Source organism: Carassius auratus, chromosome 2 (genome assembly GCF_003368295.1).
Source record: "Carassius auratus strain Wakin chromosome 2, ASM336829v1, whole genome shotgun sequence".
NCBI lineage: Eukaryota > Metazoa > Chordata > Actinopteri > Cypriniformes > Cyprinidae > Carassius > Carassius auratus.
The window spans coordinates 2,428,794-2,449,703 of record NC_039244.1 but is presented as its reverse complement, the minus strand read 5'-3'; the positions used below and the strand labels follow the sequence as shown (position 1 = coordinate 2,449,703).

Genomic DNA, 20,910 nt, shown 5'->3' with positions numbered 1-20,910 from the left:
ATGTGATGCAAAAATAAGCTTTTTTTTATTTTTATGGATGTATATAGTGTTTTGTGTTTTCTCGAGTACTTTTTCCAAAGTTGCTTAAAGGAATAGTTTAGCCAAAAATGAAAATGTGCTGAAAGTTTACTCACCATCCAAGATTAAGATGAGTTTGTGTCTTCATCAGGTTTGGAGAAATGTAGCACTGCATCAGTGTCTCATCAATGGATGCTCTGCAGTGAATGGGTGCCGTCAGAATGAGAGTCTGATAAAAACATCACAATAATAATGCAGCTTTTGGCTTCAAAACTAATTTTAGCCATTATGAATTATCGATAATAGTTTTTGTGAAGCACCGACTCACCATCTAATGTGTAATATATATATATATATATATATATACAGGGGTGGTTCTAGGGTGAGTGGAGATCCGGGGCTTAGCCCAGAAAAGTCCATGTATGTGACTTTTTATTTTAATAAATCAGAAAGATTTACCTTGTCTAAAATATACAAAATCAATAAAAACAAAAACAAATTTAAAACAATTTATTTAAAGTATTGAGGAAAATACATTTGCTTTTTGCAAACAAAAATTAAGAATTGCAAAACAAATGAAACAGCGCGAAAGCAATGATTTTGCAATACATATTTTCCATGGTCATATCTATTAATTTATTTGCAACGCTGCTTTTATTTTGCGTGTCAGTCTAGTTTGAGCTTGCAATACCATTTTTCCTTTGCGCTTCACTTTTCTGCATGTCTCTCTTTGTGGCACTGTTTTGACGTGGGGTCAATTCGGGAGTTCGTAGCGGGATCGCGAATCATTTGAGTCATTTCGGGAGTTCGTAGCGGGATCGCGAATCATTTGAGTCAGTTCGGGAGTTCGTAGCGGGATCGCGAATCATTTGAGTCATTTCGGGAGTTCGGAGCGGGATCGCGAATTATTTGAGTCAATTTGGGGATCACGAATCATTTGAATCAGTTCGGGAGTTCGTAGCGGGATCGCGAATCATTTGAGTCAATTTGGGGATCGCGAATCATTTGAGTCAGTTCGGGAGTTCGTAGCGGGATCGCGAATCATTTGAGTCATTTCGGGAGTTCGTAGGGATCACGAATCATTTGAGTCAGTTCGGGAGTTCGGAGCAGGATCGCGAATCATTTGAGTCAATTTGGGGATAGCGAATCATTTGAATAAGTTCAATACAAAAACAATAAAAACAAAAAAACAAATTTAAAACATTTTATTTAAAGTTTATCCCTTGTATCCTGACACATATGCTGATGTTGTGTCTCTACTTTTTTGTGTGTGTCTGTCTCCGTTTTCTTTTATTTTCCAATCAAGCCTGAAGTCTACACTCGTCTTGGTAGAACAGGGATAAGAAGCAAACATTAAGCAGTGCACTGACATACTCTTACTCTTCAAAGATATCTTGTCAAAGGACTTTATCTCTGTGTTTATGTACACTTAAAGCCAAGTATAATTATAAATGCAGGGCTCTATACACTTATATTTTTGAAGGAGCACTTACACAGCACTTACAAATTGCATAAATAATCTTATGAGGCTAATGTATCAAATATAAAATTTGCAATACAGAAATATGAAATTATGAAAAAAAATTAGAATGGTAATTTGCCACTAGGTGGCGGTATGCCACTGCCTTAATGAGTGAGTCGGTCAGTCATTTAATCAATGGATTCATTTGAAACGGATGATTCGTTCGGAAAAAATGTGTGTGTGTGTGTGTGTGTGTCCTAAAGACTGTGCTGAGCAACCGTTAACTGTTAGATGTTCAAAATGTAACGTTAAATCAGACACAATTTAAAACCGAAAAAGAAATATAATACTAAGATTAAAAGTTACAGATACCTGAAGCTGTTGTATCTTGGCGTTCAAGTGTTTTGGCTGGAGGGGTTTACTTCCATTTTTGAAGAAGAAGAAGATTAAATTTGAAATATCCATTTTCATTTTCAAATAAATTGATCTAGTAAAATACTACACGCCAACAAACCGCCTGCCTCCAAAAGATCTCATTTCATTGGCTGAAGAGTACAGACGCTCATCGATGGTTGGCCAGTTTACATGTCAGTCAGAAGCACTAGACTCAGTGGGCGGTTTTCGTCGGGTGTAAATGAAAACGCGTAACTTGGGTAAATTTACAGACACTGTGGACGTGAGAGTCAAGTTGTTAATGAGGTATTCTAGCAGGGCTAGTTCGTCAAGGGTTTTAGCCAGTAAACAGGATGGTGTATCGATCAGGACACAGGAATGAAGACGAGGAGATGTAATTTCTTCAATTAACTGTATTGAGATCCAGCAGTGTTCATCAGAACATTCCAATATCCTGCATTGTCATTATAGTTTTTTGTCATGAACTCAACATAAATATTGGAAGCTGGATCGTTCAGAACAGATAAAGAAAACTACACAACACATGTATGTAGGCTGAACTATGCTGCTGAACTTGAACACTTTCCCGAACTCACTATAACCACACTAACTACACACTTCCTCCCCGTAATCACCGAAGAAGAGTCTTAAAGCGGCAGGCACCCAGAAACGTCAGAGCCTTTTATACAGCCGCCCCCAAATGTGCAAGCACATTTGCTTCCATTAAAGGCTCATCAGTCCGGCTGAGGGGGGCTCACCGAGGCATCATCCTCCCCCGACGGGAGAGCTGGCAACATCACCAACCGAGCTACCGGTCGTGTGTACACATGTCCTCTGATGTCCACATCAGCGGATCTAATGCATCCATCGTCGCTGCGGTGGACCTTGGTTACATGTCCAATGAGCCACAGGGCTCGAGGTAGCTGTGGGTCCACCAGCATGACAACAGCCTTATCCAGTAGTTCAGGAGAAGCGGAGTGCCATTTCTGTCTGGTCTGCAGCCCAGGGAGATATTCTCTGATGAATCTGGACCAGAATTGGTCAGCAAGAACCTGTGAATGCCTCCAGCGTCTGCGACTCAGGAGCTCCCTCTCAGGATAGACCACTTGGGGTAGAGATCCATCAGGCCGCCCCATAAGCAGACTATTTGGCGTCACAGGGTCGATATCCGCAATGTCGGCAGATACATAACCCAATGGTTTAGAGTTGAGGATTGCCTCAACTTCCAGGAGAACGGTGAGAAGGACATCTTCATGAACAGGTTGTGCCCCCACACAGGTGTAAAGTGCAGACTTGACGGAGCGTACCTCTCTCTCCCACACTCCTCCAAAGTGTGGAGCTGCTGGGGGGTTAAACTGAAACTTAATCTTCTGACACGCGAGTCGTTTCCGCAAGGTTGGCTCCATACTGGCAAAAGCCTCTCTAAGTTCCCGTTCTCCTCCTCTGAAGTTGGTCCCCTGGTCTGACCACAACTCTACAGGTGTCCCCCTTCTGGCGATGAACCGTCTTAGGGCCATCAAGTAAGCATCCGCATCCATATTTCTGAGGAGATCCAAGTGTACCGCCCTGGTTGTTAAACACTTAAATATTATTCCCCAGCGTTTCTCCTGGCGTCTGCCCATCTTGACAAACATGGGTCCAAAACAATCCACGCCAGTGGAATGGAAGGCGGGTTTGTGTAATCGGAGACGAGCAATGGGAAGGTCCGCCATTCGGGGAATGGAAGGCTGAGCTCTCCAGCGCTGACATTCGGCACAAGAACGCTGATGTCTGCGAATCGCCTCCCTTCCATGGATTATCCAGAACGACCGCCGCATCTCTGCAAAGACCCGCTCCGGACCAGGATGGAGCAGGTCGCTATCAAACCTTTGGATAAGTAAGCGTGTAACTGGGTGTGAGGCATCCAGAACTACAGGGTGCAATGTCAAGTCATCTTGACCTTCCAAACGTCGTAACCGACCTCCTACTCGTATGAGATCCGTGGATCTATCTAACTCCGGAGCCAAGGTGAGTAATCGACTCCCAGGTGAGACAGGTTTCCCAGCTGCAAGGAGTTTGTAGTCCTCTGGAAATGACTGTCGTTGGGCTCGCTGGAGCACAATCCTCTCTGCCTGTTGGTACTCTTCAGCATTAGGTGTTGAACTTGAAGGGTTTGGTCCTAGGATTTCTAGAGCAGTGGCATCTATGAGCTCCTGCCAGGTTTGGTACACCTTGTCATCCCTGCTGATTGATATTGGTGAGGTAATCGTTACTCCACAGAAGGTGGTCTTCCGGAGTTCCACATTGTCCTCAAATGGCTCAGTGCTGGGTCTTTCTGGCCAGGTGGCTGGGTTCTGAAGAAGGAAGGGAGGTCCTTGAGACCATCGGTTGGGATCTATTAGGACCTCCAGGGTCTTCCCTCTTGTCAGATCATCAGCAGGATTATTCCACATGAGTCCACATAGCGCCAAGTGCACTTTCCTGTTAACTCCTGTATCTCAGCTATTCTGGCACCTACGAAGACCTTGTATCGGCAAGACTGGGAGTGTAGCCAGGTTAGGACTGTAGTGGAGTCTGACCACAACACAGTTCGAGCCACTGTCAAGCTTAGTTCCCTCTCAAGGACATGAGCCAGCTGTGCTGCAACCAGAGCTCCACAAAGCTCCAGGCGTGGGATAGAATGCAGGCGTCTTGGAGCTACTCGTGAACGAGCAAGGATGAACGACAGGTGGATCTGGCCTTCCCTGTCCTCAGTTCTCATGTAGGCTACAGCTCCATAAGCCTGCTCAGACACATCTGCGAAGATGTGCACCTCACGGGTAGCACCCTCAAGGTTGGCGTCCGCCGGAACATATGCACGTGGAAATGTGAGGAAAGGTAAGGACTCCAGTTCAGCCTCCCAGCTGGACCAGGCTTGCAGGAGTTCGGCGGGTAAGTTAGAGTCATCCCAGCCTCGCTTCTTATCCCACAGCTGCCTGATGATGAGCTTCGCTCGGGTAGAGAAAGGTAACATGTATCCCAAGGGATCGTATTGAGTAGCTAGAACTCTGTAAATGTTCCTCAGAGTTGGTACCTCGTAGGACACAGGCCTATGTTTGTAACCCAAGGAGTCGGTTGCCCAATTCCAGCTGAGACCGAGTGTTGACTCCAGAGGATTGGACTTATCCTGCGCCAGCCACAGGTCCAGGCTTTCAGATCTGGCCTCTTGAGGCAAATGACTCAGGACATCTGGATTGTTGCAAGCCCATTGACGCAACTCAAATCCTGCAGAAATCAGAAGATCCCTGAGGCGATCCACCAGCAGTTTAGCTTCACTCTGTGTACTCACGCTCTGCAGGCAGTTATCTACGTAAAAGCAGTTCTCAACCGAGAATCTCAGGTCATCGTCCGGCTGGCAGTGGTCAACAACATGGCGCTGCAGGGCGTATATCGCACAGCACGGGCTACAGGTTGTGCCGAAAGGCAAAACTTGCCACTCAAATGTTCTTGGGGTTTCTTCTACCTTCAGGTCCCGCCACAGGAACCTTAGAAGGTGGCGATCTTCAGGGATGAGGCGGACTTGATGAAACATCCCCTTGATGTCTCCACTAACAGCTATGGGACGTTCACGAAATCTCAATAAGACTCCCAGCAAGGGGGCACCAAGGGTAGGGCCAGGTAGCAGGTACTGGTTCAGGGTCTGCCCGAGGTACTGGTGAGAACAGTTAAAGACCAGGCGGTTCTTTCCGTTGTGGCTGACGAGATGATGTGAGATGTACCATCCTTCTTTGGTAGAGGTCTCCTCAGTGACTTCCCTCACAGCACCCGTTTCTATGAGCTTCTGCATTTCCATCTTGTACGCATCTGCTAATTTAGGGTCCTTTAAGAGTCGCCTCTCAGTACTACGTAACATGGGCATAACTGACTCCTTTGGCGAGTGCAAAGGTGGCATGCTTGGATGGCGCAGCAATGGTGTGGCGTACCTAAGAATTCCATCTACATTAGTACGGACCGTCTTGGCTTCAAGCAATGCTACAGCCTGCTGATCCAGCTTCGACCGCGTCACCTCTCTTTCATGTCGGTAAGGTACAGTGTCTACTTGCCAGAGCCTCTCAACATGCTTGTAAAGCTCATCCATTGGTGGCGCAGATGACGTAAACAGACACTGTGCAGGTTGGATTGGCCGCCCCCTGAATGGGGTAGGGCCTTGAAGAGTCCACCCGAGCCTGGTACAGACTGCGGCTGGGCCACCTGGTGGACCAAGCCTGACTGGTTCGACAGGTGTTATCAGCTGAGGGTTGTCAGAGCCTACAAGGAGTGTAGGTTGAGCATCTCTTAAGGCAGGTAGGGGAATGCCACTTAGGTATTTGTATTTCCTCTTCAGACGGTCAATGGGGTAAGTGTGCTGTGCTAGGCTGAGGCGGCCAGCCGTGAAGGCACCATTGATCTTATAGCTGGTGTGAGGGTTTGCGGCTGGTGAGACATGGAAAGACACCGTGTGGCCATGGAGGATCTGGATGTCCTGTCGGACTGTACGCAAAGGAAGCGCTTCAGGAGTGCCCTTTATGCCAAGAAACTTAGCTGCTGCTGGCAACAACATGGTCCTCTCTGACCCATCATCAAGGATCGCAAAGGTATCAAGGGTTCGGTCCTCATAATGTACAAGCACAGGGACGACCTTTAACATGACTCGATTCCCGGCTCCAGGTCTGTCCAGGTAGAGCGAGTCAGCCGCAGAGCTGGTTAAGCAGCTCTCTTCTTTAACAGCTACATCTTTATTGCCCCTCTCTGCTCTTGTATTTATCTCATGAAGAGCCAGTAAGTGTTTTCCCTGACAGATGTTGCAAGGTTTCTTCAATGTGCACTGAGCGGCTTGGTGAGTTCGTGCACAACGCCAACACCGCTTGTTAACCCGTATCCACTCTCTAAGCTGATCTTTGGAGAGTTTGGTGACTGCACTGCATTGACTAAGATAATGCTCAGTACTCTCACAGTAGGCACAGTAAGCTTTACTCTTGACCCCTCTGCTGGTTGAACTCTCTTTTTGGTACAAAGATGCTGTCTCTCTTGACTCACCAGCTCCATGTAGGACGGTCACTGTTTGTCTTCCAGGACGACCATCAGTCTTCAAATTCTGCCTTTCCTTTATGCTGCGTCCAGTAGCCTGACTGTCGAAGCCCTGACACCATGATTCATAGCGGAGCCATTCTGCCAAATCATGTAGCGTGTGGGTCGCCCCTAACTGCTTGAACTGATGTCGACGGAAATCAGCTCGCTGTTCCGGAGGGAGCTTACTCAGCAGACGAGCAACATGTGAGCCACAGTTGAGTTCAATTTCCCCTTCAGGACCTAGAGTCCGCAACAAGCCCACTAAAGATTGTATCTGAAGAGAGAACTTCTGGAATGCCATAGTATCACCACGCCTTACTTCGGGGGTTTCTAGAACACTTGCTATCTTCTTTAAGGCAAGTTGATGAGGATGACCAAATTTGTCATGGAGGGCTGACATAGTGTCACTATAGGGGTTGGGTGAGTTTAGATAAGCATCAGCTATAAGCTTAGCTTCCTCCAGCTTTAAATGATCCACAAGTATTTGATACTTGAAGAGTTCTGTAGCATTAGATGGGAGTAGGTTTTCTAGAGCTATGCGAAGCCGCGCAAATTCACTGGGATCCGGGTGAATGAACTTTGGGATTGTGGGTTGGGGCCCTCGATACACTTGTTCATTCCCTGGCGGCTGCATCAACTGATTAGGTGGTGGCATGCCATGTACCGCTCCAGTGGCTGCTAATGGATGGTAGGTTCGGGCAGGCGCTGATTGCATCACAGGTGCATGAGCTGGGGCAGGGTGTGTGAGCAACTGAGAGGGTCGTGTAGAGAGGTATGGTGATATCCCTTTATCGGTAGTAGGAGCGGGATACTGAGGAGGCAGTGGAGGCTTACAAGGCCTACATACTCTAGCTTCAGGGGAAAGATTGTGATGTCTATTGTCTAGCTCTTGTTCATCAACCCTGAGATTGCACATCCCTCTTGACACGTTCTCTTCAGGTTCAGGCCAGGGTGGAGGATCAGGCCAGTCCTCCTGCTCCATTTCCTTTGAGTGTGCTGCAACAGCGAAACTCCTTGAGGCTACAGCATCAGCTTGTGGAGACGTGGGATTACTATAGTTTGAGGTTGGACTATTAACTTGGGCCAGGTCTGCTCTCAGTGAGCGGGCTACCTCCAGTAGCTCTTTCATCTCGCGCCGTGCTTCATTGAGTTCCTTTATGCCCGTTTGAAAGGCCTGTTGTGTTTGGAGCAGTTTAGTATTCTCCTCTCGAATAGCTCGGATTTCCTCAGAAAAACGAGAATCCAAATATGGGCTCTGATGGGATGAGGGTGTCCGCGCAGGCTGGCTAAGCCCATCCAAATCCCTCCTCTGGCTGTGGTCTGGGGCTAGCTGAGGAAACTCAGGGTGAGCAGCATTCCCAGAGAAGCCACTAGAGTGAGGGTAGGCTGTTTGGAAAGGGAACGCCCTCCCATCCAAGGCAGGGGATGAGAGGCCCCATTGGTGCTGATCACGATGACTATATCCCATATAGTCAACTTCAAAGTCCTGAAGTCTGACAGGTCGACGTATTTGACGTTTAGGTCTCACATCAGGATACATCTCTTCATCTGACTCCATCCTGAATACTGTAATCCGGCTCGAAGGACCAATGTTAATGAGGTATTCTAGCAGGGCTAGTTCGTCAAGGGTTTTAGCCAGTAAACAGGATGGTGTATCGATCAGGACACAGGAATGAAGACGAGGAGATGTAATTTCTTCAATTAACTGTATTGAGATCCAGCAGTGTTCATCAGAACATTCCAATATCCTGCATTGTCATTATAGTTTTTTGTCATGAACTCAACATAAATATTGGAAGCTGGATCGTTCAGAACAGATAAAGAAAACTACACAACACATGTATGTAGGCTGAACTATGCTGCTGAACTTGAACACTTTCCCGAACTCACTATAACCACACTAACTACACACTTCCTCCCCGTAATCACCGAAGAAGAGTCTTAAAGCGGCAGGCACCCAGAAACGTCAGAGCCTTTTATACACAAGTGATATTTATTTATTTAAATTCTAATATAAATTACTTTATTGGGCATGAAAACTCATTGATGGCATGGTGGTAATAAAAATATTCGGGTCTTTACTGAAAACATTCGGGGCTCCAGCCCCCTTAGCCCACCCCTAACACCGCCCCTGTATATATATAATAAAATATTTATCTGTGGCACATCATACTTTTTCTTTTTAATTTATGTGCTGTCGCAACATAATTCTAACATCTTTTCTCATTCAAGGAATCATTTCATTCAGACGTTACGGTATACAAGAAAAGACCAGCACATTAATTAATTTATTTATTAATAAAAAACAACAACAGCAACATTTGGACATTGTTTGCACACAAGTCAAATCACTACACATTTACAGAGCTGTGCACATGAAAATAAAGGGGGGAAAACAAAAAAAGTGTAAAGTGAAGCTTTTATTTATAATGCATGATTAAAAAAATATTCCTAATGTGCCTTCTAATGCATTATATAATTGTAAGTTAAAAATGCATTATACTTTCTAAAGATGTAATAATGAATGCATATCATGTGATCACAACGCATTATATGTAAAAGCTTCAAGTAAAGTCAGTGGAGCGAGGCGTCCATGGGGAGCGGCGGCCTCAGGTGAGGAGGAAGGGCTCCTGGGGGGGGCATGTGTGGGGGCATGGGGGCTCCAGGGGGCATCCCATGCATTCCTCCCGGCGGGGGGGGCATGGAGTCACTGTGTGGATGTGGACCGAGTCCAGTGATCAGTGAAGGAGGACGCTTCATGCCGAGCGATGGCGGCTGACCCGGTGGAGCACCCAGAGCTTTCTCCATCTTAAAGTGAAACTGCAGGAAGAACTGGAGGAGAACGAGAGCTTGTGTTCAGCACATGAAGGAGCAGCAGCACAAACGATTTAACCCATCCGTTCTCACCTGCTTCGTTTCCCTATTCCAGTGTGTCCAGAAACGAGTCTCTCCTTTATCGATCTCTCGACTGGGAACCTGAAATATGAGCGAAACCATAAAAAATTACAAAATCAGAAATTTGCACATTTGCATGTGTGACCCGAGAGCACAAAAACGGTCATAAGGGATCTGAAAGCTGAATAAATCATCTCTCTGTTGATGCATGGTTTTTTAGGAAGACAATATTTGGCAGAGACACAACTACTGAAGAATCTGAGGGTGCAAAAAAAAATCTAAATACTGAGAAACCATCTTTAAAAGTTGTCCAAATTAATTCTTAGCAATGCATATTACTAATCAAAAATGATTTTTTTTTATATAACCATATTTTTCGGACTATAAGTCGCACCTGAGTATAAGTCGCATCAGTCCAAAAAAACGTCATGATGCACTGAAGTCATGAAGTCGCATTTATTTAGAACCAAGAACCAAGAGAAAACATTACCGTCTCCAGCCACGAGAGGGCGCTCGATGTCTTCAGTGTAGACTACAGGGGAACTGAGCAGCATAGAGCGCCCTCTGGCGGCTGGAGACGGTAATGTTTTCTCTTGGTTCATGTCAAATTAATTTTGATAAATAAGTCGCACCTAACTATAAGTCGCAGGACCAGCCAAACTATGAAAAAAAGTGCGACTTATAGTCCGGAAAATACTGTATTTACAGTAGGACCTTCACAAAATATCTTCATGAAACATGATCATGATCCTAATGATTTTTAGCATGAATTAAAAATGTATAATTTTGACCCATTCAATGTATTTTTGGCTTTTGCTACAGACTCGAGACTGGTCTTTAGACAGACCTTGAAGGCGATGGTTTCGTACGGCTCGGCTGCGAACAGCAGATACTGCCAGCGACGGTCCGGAGGTTCGATTCTCTGCTCATACGCCGACATGAAGCGATGCCTCGGCCCGATGCCTTCTGCTATCTCTGGGTAATCAATCTGAAAGACGAGGACACCGTTTATTATATCAATGCAGGCATGCATACTGAAATAACAAGAGATGATAAGAGCATTAAAGTTCAAAAGACTATAGAAATGTACCTGGAAAAGCAGACTCTGCTGTCCGATCTCTGGATCTCTTTGTTTAGTAACTATGAGAGAAACACACAGGTACATCTGTTAATCAAAGACGTTTAGATCTGGACCACAGCTTCTAGTGAATTCAAGGAGCGTCCAGTTGTTTGTGATTGTTGGATAAGGATTTATTTATATTTTTAAATCACTGGTTCTTTAGACTTCATGCATTTAATGTACAAAACCAGTCACAAGTGTCAGTTTCTCGAAATTGAGATGTATGCATCATCTGAAAGCCGAATAAATTATATTTTCATTGATGTGTGGTTCGTTAGGAGGACAATATTTGGACGATATAAAACTATTTGAAAATCTGAGCGTGCAAAAAAAATCTAAACATTGGAAAATCATCTCTAAATTCGTTCAAATTAATTCTTAGCAATGCATATTACGTTTTTATATATTTACGGTAGGAACTTTACTAAAATATCTTCATGGAACATGATCTTTACTTAATATCCTAATGATTTTTGGCATAAAAGAAAAAGGTTCAAAAGGTTTTTTTAATTATATTCATGCATCAGCTTTAATGCACTTTTCAAAACAACAAAAGCAGCTACGTGTCAAACCATACAGTACTTGCAAATGAGTTAAAAAATATCTTCAAATACTCAATTTAATGTCAAAGAAATGCATAAATAAATTGCTTTTTTTTTTTTTTTATTCTGTGGTTGTTCGGATGCATTAAAACATAGCACAGATGCTCATGTTTGAAATCAGAATAAAGCATAATGCAGTGAAAACAGGCTGAGAAATGATCCAACATTTGTATTATAATCTCAGATTCAGATGTGTGTGTGTGTGTGTGTGTGTGTGTGTGTGTGTGTGTTTGGCATTCTTCTGCAAATTAAGAAAGAACATAAACACAAACAGTTGAAGAAATGCATCATATTTTGTAAGGCTCATGTTTCAGCGTCTCACCTTTATATCCCGGTCTCCCGATCTTCACAAACTTCTTCACTTCAACCTTGACTTTCTCTGGAGCGGGTTGAGCCGGCGCTTCCTTCGCCTCTTTCGCAGCTCGTCTTGCTCTAAAACAGAAAAGTACACAACACAATAAACTCCGCGTCTACACTGAACCCCATCCTGATCATCAGAAGCGCACTCACAAGTTGGTCTGATGCTTTTTGCCCTGCGTGTGAGCGAGGTAACTTCCCTAGAAGAGGAACATGAAGGCAGGATGAGAGTTATGTTTGAGGACGAGTGTGTGTGAAGTGTGTGAGAGTCTCTCGGAGCGCACACCTCGTTGTTGTGCAGCGTGAGACACAGTTTACACTCGTAGGAGCCCAGGTGGTTCTTCATGAAGTACGGGTCTTTGTTGATGTCTATGGTCTCTAAGGCCAGCTGTCGCAGGCGTTCACGCCGGTCTCGGTTGCTTTCGGACGACGAGGCGACGCCGCCGCTGCCGGTTTTCCCTCCGGCTCTGTGCTGGAAATCCATGATGAGATCCCGGTCCTCACACTGAATCACAGAAGAGGAAAACACCTTATAGTTTAAACATCTTAGACTCCGACTGATTGAATTCGCAGAACTCGAAACATCTCAGCATGCTCGGATTTCTGAAATGCATTAAAAATAGTTAAATATTATTCTAATATAAAACATCTGTTTTCTGTGTGAATCTGTGTTAAAGTGTAATGTATTTCTGTGATGCTCCGCTGTATTTTCAGCATCATTCCCCCAGTCTTCAGTGTCACATGATCTTCAGAAATCATGATAATTGGAGGATTAATGATTCTTTCATGAATAGTGACAAAGAAACGCTTTGTTTTTATTATTATTAATAATATTTGTATTGTTATATAATAGTTAATTTATTCAGCAATTATTAAATTTAATATTAAATTGGTAAAAAAAAACGTGCTAATAAAGATTTGGATTTTTACAAAGATTTCTATTTTAAATAAACACTGTTCTTTTAAAATGTATTCGCCACATAATCAATAAAAGTATCACAGGTCCAAAAAAAAAATTATATATATATATATAAAGCAGAAAAACTGTAATAAATCAGCATTTAAGAATGATTTCTGAAGGTGTAAGTTAGATTAGTATGTTTTATTCTTACAGCAAACACAGCTTGTTAAATTATAAAGTCCAGAGACAGACAAAACATAAAAAAAACACACACACAAAAATAGACACCAAAATAATGAATGTTTTTAAAGCAAGAACCCTTGATTAGCATAATAGGTGGAAATAAAATTATAATGAATTAAACGCTAACGTGTATATTATAATCCCATTTACCCCTAATAACACACACACACACACAGTTAAGTGTTTACAGAACTGCACGAATTGAACGGACTTCAAAGTTGCCTTTTTAATGAATTATAGCAAACCCCGAATGCGCATTAACAGACCAGAGTTCAGTTTAGTGCTATGGTTCAAATCTTTCTTTGCAAAAGCATAGATAAGTATAATTTTCATCTGAAAATTCATTCTGAAAACATGTTTACCCAACGTCCAGATCACGCCGCCGTCGCTGCTGTACTGCGCATGCGCGCGGAGCGACGCGCTTCCTCTTCCTGTTATTTAGAAGTACGCAGCTTTAATGATAAACTTATGAAACGATGTTATCTTAAACTGCGAAATCATCATCCGGCATGCTTTTTTTACAGACTTGCCTTTGTGATTTTTCTATTGGATAAAAAATTCTAAACACAATTGTATTTTTTTTTTACTATTATTTAAAGTGGTACACCATCAGCGCCCTCTTCTGGTTGGACGTGTCCAATTCCTGCAGCTCACTCGGTACAGTGTGTTTTGATGTGTGTGTGTGTGTTATGTGTGTTTAGTACGCTTGTTTCAGTTCATTTGGCGCTAAGCACGCGATCAGAGGAACTTGAGTGACAGTATGAATGACGAGTATCCGATCCGACTCTGATGCTGGGAACTAAACTGCTGTCTTTAATCATTAAAATGCGCTGTAATGAGACGAAACTGCTGTCGAAGAACTGAAGATGCGATTCAACGAGAAAGAGCTGGTGTTCCTGAGCCGCCAGCCGTCAGAGAGAGCGGCCGAGCTGGGCATGAAAGGCCCGAAGAAAGGAGACGGTGAGAGAACATAATTTCATCCGCATCAAGTCACGGATATCTGCGGAGACAACCAGATCGCCGCCGTTAAAATCAACCACAGACCTAGAAAACTGTCCGTTCTACGATAAACGCGGAGGTTCGGAATCGCATGGTAGCGTACTACTCGTACTATTTCTGTTTTGTAAAGATGTGACTGTAATAGATGAAGTAGTACGCTATTATGAGTACAGCTGTGTTCGCACTGCAGCGTCCAATCGCATCAGGAGGAGTCAGGTCACGTGACCTCCACTATAGATTTGAATAAAGTACATTGTTCCGCTGCGTCCGAAACCGCGTACTTCCGTACTAATATAATATGGGAGAAGTATGCAATTTCAGATGCAGTAGGTCTTCTAGGTTTTTTTTGCCTACTGTTTTTATGCATACTATGAATTTGTACGTACTATTCGCCTCACGTACAGTTTTTCGCCTAATATATAGTAGGGGAATATTACGCAACGTTCGGACGCAATGGAACAGAAATAGACTTTATGCAAATTCCGTATTGGAGGTCACGTGACCTGACGACTCTTGATGCGAATGCAGTTCGAAATCGCATAATTCCCTACTATAACGTAGGCAAAAAACAGTGTGAGGCGAGTAGTATGTCAGAATTCATAGTATTCAAAAAACATTAGGTCGAAAAGAACATGGATTACCTACTTCTTCCACCTTCCATTCTGAAGTATGCAGTCGATGCACTGTGTCCGAAATCGCATTCGCTATTATGGACGCTATTATGAATCGCTATTATAGACGAACCGTTCAACATTTCACCTCATCGCCAGTGATCGCCATCGGTTACTTCAACATTAAATCACCAAAATTTAAACTATAATGTATGGCCTGTTTGTACTAAGAACTATCAACATAAAGACAACTATATTAGCATTCATTTAAATTTAGATTTTTTTTTTAACTATATTGTTATAGCTGTCGTTATTGGTGGAAATGGGCTTTTATAATGAAGCTGTAATTCTGCAACATCACTATAATACTGTCAGGATATGTGTTTTAATTACCCTTCAAATTGCGCAAATTGTGAATTGAAAATACACCTAATGGGAATGCGTCAATTTTGCATGAGGTGGTTCTCCAGGCAATTCTAAAAGGGAATATTTTCGCAAAACTGCAATGGAAACTTTTACAGGTCACATGGCATACATAAGAAATTATATGAAGCGGTTTCCATGCTGCTTCGCTAAAGATAGACGCCTACCAAAATAAGTTGCCCTGATGTGAGAGGAAAAGATTACATTTTACAACAATTAATGGAAATGACGCCAATTTGCGATAGCTTTTTTTATTAATATTTATAGAATATCACAGACGTTTTGCACAAATTTCTAACGGTTTTGCACCTACCGATACTGTCACATTATGCGACAATTACGCATAATGCAACAAATGGCAGATCACTGACAAGCTACGCAATATCGCGTTAATTATCCCAGATGGATCGCCTTTAATAATGAACGCGATATTGCGTAGCTTGTCAGTGATCTACGGCTTTGTCTATTAAATGCCTCTATATTTAAAATCAGGTGATGCCGATTTAGCGGTAATCACGGAACCAGATTTACTGACTAGATGCGCATGATCATATCGTTAGATATATCGCCCAGCCCTACGATAAATGTTATAATAAAAAAAGATGTCATGATGCAACAAAACTACTATAATCCCATTTGAATCAACTAAAGTATCAAGAAATTGAGTGTTTCTTTTATAATCCACAGAGTTGTGAAAAACTAAAGCATTCATTAAAGTCGCTTTGACGCAGGAAAGTTAAAAGCTACAAGTTGCGACTTTTTTCGTGCAATAGCATTTTATCTCCATATTCAAACTTTATTTTGCAATTCTGATAATTGCTAGATGTAAACTCAGAATTGCGAAATTTTAACTTAATTCTGAGGGGGAAAAAAAATCATAATTGTAAAATAAATTTGCAATTACGTTTGTTTATTCTTAGGGCTCAAGCAAAAAACATAATTGTCTAAAAGTCTAAATTATTTGATAAAGTCCCAACAAAACTTTTTTATTTTTGGGCTTATTTTTGAAACACACACACAATTATTATTTTTCTTTTTTATAATAATAATACATTTAAAAGAAGCTTCTCAAAATGCATTGTAAAAAAACAACCTTTACAAAACAGTAATGGAAATACATGAATCAACAGAAAATAAAAATGCTTTGTATACACTAAATGTGCACTAAAGCAACTAAAAGGCGATCTAAAAATAAAATACGTTTTTAAGTAAGTTTTAAAAATAGCTAGTGACTGCGCCTCACAAGACTGGACCGAACTGGTTTTGTTGTCTGGAGATGCGCCTCAGTAGAGTTTGACTTCTATTCTCCTGTATCTCCCACAACAGTTGTGAAGAGGCGTGTAGTGAAGCTGATCGTTAATTTCCTGTTTTACTTTCGGATCGATGAGGATGAGGTGAGTGTGTACCAGTGTCTGATCTGGATCTCATCAGCATCGTTGATCGTTTGAGTTTGATTGGCTTGTGTCTTCAGCCCATCGGTGCTCTTCTGCTGGAACAGTGTCGCGTGGAGAGAGAAGACGATCAGGTTTTCTCCATCGGTGAGAGCAGCTTCAGACACACTGACAGTGATTTACTAAAATAAGTCAGTCAAATAAAAATTTAAAAGTAAAAAATAAATAAACATTTTTAAAAAAAATTTAAAACGAAAAACAACAAAAGTGTAAACAAAGGAAATTTGTTTAAAATGACTTTTAATGGAAAATGTTAAAAACAATTTGATAAATGTCTGGTTTTAATTTAAAGCATCAGCTCTTATGCTTTAACAAGGGTTTTTGTTACTAAAATTATAATAATAAAAATATTTTTGTTATTATTTGAAATAAGATAAATATAAACAAATAAAAAAACAAGATTTTATTTAATTTAGTTTAGTTTAATGTAATGTACAAAAAAAGTAAAACAAGAATAAAAAAAATGTTGAAGTAAAAACTACATAAACATTTAAAAAAATGTATATATAAAACTGACAAAAAACACATTCAAAATAGAAAATACTTTAAAATGGCTTTACATTTACATACAGCTCTTATGTTTTAATGTGTTGTTACTAAAATTATATAAAACGTTTTTTTAAATAAAATAAATATGAACTGAATTGAAATAAAAAACAATTTTCATTTCATTTAGTTCAACTTAATGTGTTAAAATAACTAAAAATGTAAACAAAATTTATAAATAAAACTATATAGATTACATTAAAACAAAATCGCAAAGAAGGAAATTACTTTAAAAATTATTTTAAAATGGAAAAATATTAATAAAAGCATCTCAATGTGATAACAAATTTGAATTTTGGTGAAATGTGACGTCACTTACTTTTCCTTTAAAATATTTAGTAGTAATAATAATAAAAATAAATAAATAATAATAAATAATAAAAATGGAAATTACTTAAAATATATATATATACTAATTTAAAACATGAATAAAACTTTTTTTAAATAACTATAATAGTATATTGATTATACTAAAATATCCCTGACGTCACTCTTCCTTGTTCTCAGTGTTTCTGGACGAAGCCGAGAGGAAGTATCTGTTCGAATGTGATTCTCAGGAGCAGTGTGTGGAGTGGATCGATGCCATCGTTAAAGCCAGGTGTGTGTCTCTGACGTATCCCATCATGCCGTGCGTCTCCCATCTGTATAACCGCAGTCTGCTTCTGTCTCACAGTTATGAATCCATGCGTAAGAACCTGATCTACTATCGCACGGAAATCCATCGGCTGACCGGCAAGGTGAGGGAATGGTTATTAATGAATGCAGCAGATTTCTGTAAGAGATGAATAATCACGCTGCTGCTCTGTGATCTCCTGCAGGACCCGCTGGAGCAGTATGGGATATCAGACGAAACACGTTTTCAGGTCAACAGTGGTCTTCCTCCAGCGGACACATAAACTGTTTGGGGTTTCTGCTTGTGTTTTTCTTCTTTTACAGTCTGCCTGCATCCATCACTGTACGTTCTGACCTGAGTTATGGGAGAAATGCGTAATATCACTGTAATGAATGTATGCTGAGTTTGAGCCAATTGCAATTAAAGTTTCTTCCTAAAATCAAGGTCATTGTTAATGAGGGCAAGCTGAACGGGGTCGCCTTTTAAAAACTGATTCTGGCACATTTATCGCCTAAGGTTTATGCATTGACATGCATGCAATCGTTATAGTTTCACCTTAAGCGCACTGAAGAGGCTTCGTAGCATTCAGCTTGAATCAAAAACATTTTTATAGTTTCTGTAAAACCTTTTAGCTGCTTTGATTTTGTGCCTCTGAAACCGCAAAAGTCTTACTTCACCCCAAAATAAAAAATGAATAAATAAAATATTTTGTTTTTGTACAAGGAAAATTAAGGCCGTTTTTAGAAGTCATTATTTTCATGAGAAGCACACTGTTTAAATAGTAATTTAATAAATTATATGCATATATATATATATATATATATATATATACACACACACAAAGTGTACTTCTCATTGAAATAATGTATTTTATATACAAATATTTATGTAAATATATTACGTAATCATATTATAAAATATAATAAATTTATGTAAAATAGAAATAATTAATTACAATTCATTTAATAATGAAATAATCACAATGTAATTTAATCGGTTATATATATATAAATATATATATATATATATATATATATATATATATATATATATATATATAATATATATATATATATATATATATATATATATATATATATATAATATATTATTAAATTGTAATTAATATTGAATTTATTAAATTACATTTAAAAATCACAAATTAGCAATGCACTACACAATTTAAATAATTTAATAAATATAATATCTTGTGTTCAGTTTTTTTATTATTATAATAATGTCAATGAAAAAGCCTAAAAGTAGGATTTATTTAATTAATTCAGACTAATTTGATTTTACTGTGATATTTGAACTCTGCATATGGCATTATTTTAAACATTGTGGCCTTCACAAATTTGCAGCAGATTTAATGCAACTCTTCTTGAACCCTTTGATCTCTTGTTCGAGTCTTGTGCTCATAAACGGCACTGAACAGCGAAATACAAGGAAACGACTTCAACTGCTGTCCTGTAACTTTGCATAAAGTTTATTTTTAACCCATCGTGCCTGTAACTTTCCATTTCTTCAAGCGATGAGAGTATAACACGAGTGAAAACAATGTGAGATTCATTAATGTTTCTGTCTTTCTTTCATGCACTAGAAATGACCAGGTTTCACAGCTTACATATGCTCCTCATGCACAATCTTATTTTTGTTAATAAATCTCTTTTAAAGGAATCCGGTGTGCTTTTGTTTTTAAGCTGTGCACTAAAGTGCTGATTGTGGCAGTCCTCCAGTGCAGGGCAATGTCTAAGGGAATCATAAAACGAGTATTTGCACAATAACACGCACCAGAGAACATTCTTCCAGTTAATGACCACAATAAATGAGGCACTTAATGGATGCATGGGTCAATCGAATCATGTTTGAGCGAGTCTTAATTGTGGACAGACATGATTCTGACTCAAAAGAGGTGAAGAAACCAGCATTTTCAGGGAATTAAGAGAGCTTGGTGACATATGACATGATTAGCACCATCTCTGCTTATTTAAGGAGATTGAAATTAAACACAAGCCACAAAACCCATCAGGTCATGTTTGTGCTGCTGGTTTCCCTCCCATAAATGATGTCACTTCCTGCAGGATGTTGTCATGAAGGAAGTGTATTTTGTTATAAAGAATAATAAATATAGTAATGAAATCAAACTTTGGGATCCCAATGACTTTTAATGTTTTTATGGAAGTTTCTTCTGCACATCAAAGCTGCATTTATTTGATCAAAAATACAGAAAGCATTGTAATATTGGGAAATATTATTATGATGTAAAATAACATTTTTTTAATTAATATACATTAAAATTTAATTAATTTATTTGATGCACAGCTGAATTTTCATCATCATTCTTCTAGTCTTCTTTTAATTTAATTTTTTCGAACCTGTGATACTTTTTCAAGATTATTTGATGAATAAAACATTAAAAAGAAGAACATTTATTTAAAATAGAAATCTTTTATAACAATATACACTATACAGTTCAAAAGTTTGGGGTCAGTACATTTTTATTCTTTCTTTTTTTGACAGAAATTAAAACTTTTATTCAATAAGGATGTGTTAAATTGCTAAAAAGTGATAACAAATATTTATATTGTTAGAAAATATTTACATTTAGAATAAATGCTGTTCTTCTTAACTTTTTATTCATCAAAGAATCCTGAAAAAAGTATCAGTTTCCCCCCAAAATATTCGGCTGTTTCTAACATTGATAATTCTAATAATAAATCATCATATTATTCTGATTTCTGAAGATCATGTGACACTTTATACTGGAGTTATGATGACGATAAATTCAGCTGTGCATCACAGAAATAAATTATATTTTAAAGGATATTGAAATAGAAAGTATTATTTTATACTGTAATAACATTTTGCAATTTTACAATTTTTTTCTGTATTTTTGATCAAATAAATGCAGCCTTGATAAGCAGAAGAAACTTCTTTAAAAACATCACAAGTCTCACTGATCCAAAACTTTTGAACGGTCGTGTATTCACAAAGAAGAAAAAGAGCACATTCTATTCTGTCATTAACTGATGACTGCAGGGATTTCACAGAAATTGAAATCTAGAAATAAATAAAACTAAAAGAGCACATTATAAAAATCTGCGATTCAATATACCCCAATTTAAACAAGCAAATAATAAACAAAAAGCCATAAAACATAAAAACGTGACATAAAACGTGTGTCATTGATCATGTGACTCTCTGTACAG

General features: G+C 39.8%; 2 protein-coding genes across 2 annotated transcripts; one reads left to right on the top strand and one right to left on the bottom strand.

Annotated features, from left to right (window-relative positions):
* Positions 1–9,201: 9,201 nt before the first annotated feature.
* Positions 9,202–13,539, bottom strand: LOC113112372 (splicing factor 3A subunit 2-like). Its single transcript, XM_026277894.1, has 8 exons — positions 13,421–13,539; positions 12,201–12,419; positions 12,068–12,114; positions 11,880–11,989; positions 10,926–10,975; positions 10,683–10,823; positions 9,848–9,916; positions 9,202–9,772 (listed from the first exon to the last, which is right to left on the bottom strand). Exons 2-8 carry the CDS (start codon positions 12,396–12,398, stop codon positions 9,515–9,517), a joined length of 873 nt encoding a protein of 290 aa, XP_026133679.1. The 5' UTR covers positions 12,399–12,419; positions 13,421–13,539; the 3' UTR covers positions 9,202–9,514.
* A 158-nt stretch (positions 13,540–13,697) lies between these two features.
* On the top strand, positions 13,698–18,171 carry LOC113112376 (pleckstrin homology domain-containing family J member 1). The gene is made up of 6 exons (XM_026277922.1): positions 13,698–14,018; positions 16,418–16,485; positions 16,563–16,629; positions 17,596–17,686; positions 17,762–17,825; positions 17,907–18,171. The coding sequence occupies exons 1-6, from the start codon at positions 13,925–13,927 to the stop codon at positions 17,982–17,984; spliced, it is 462 nt and encodes a 153-aa protein (XP_026133707.1). The 5' UTR covers positions 13,698–13,924; the 3' UTR covers positions 17,985–18,171.
* The last annotated feature ends 2,739 nt before the right edge of the window (positions 18,172–20,910 follow it).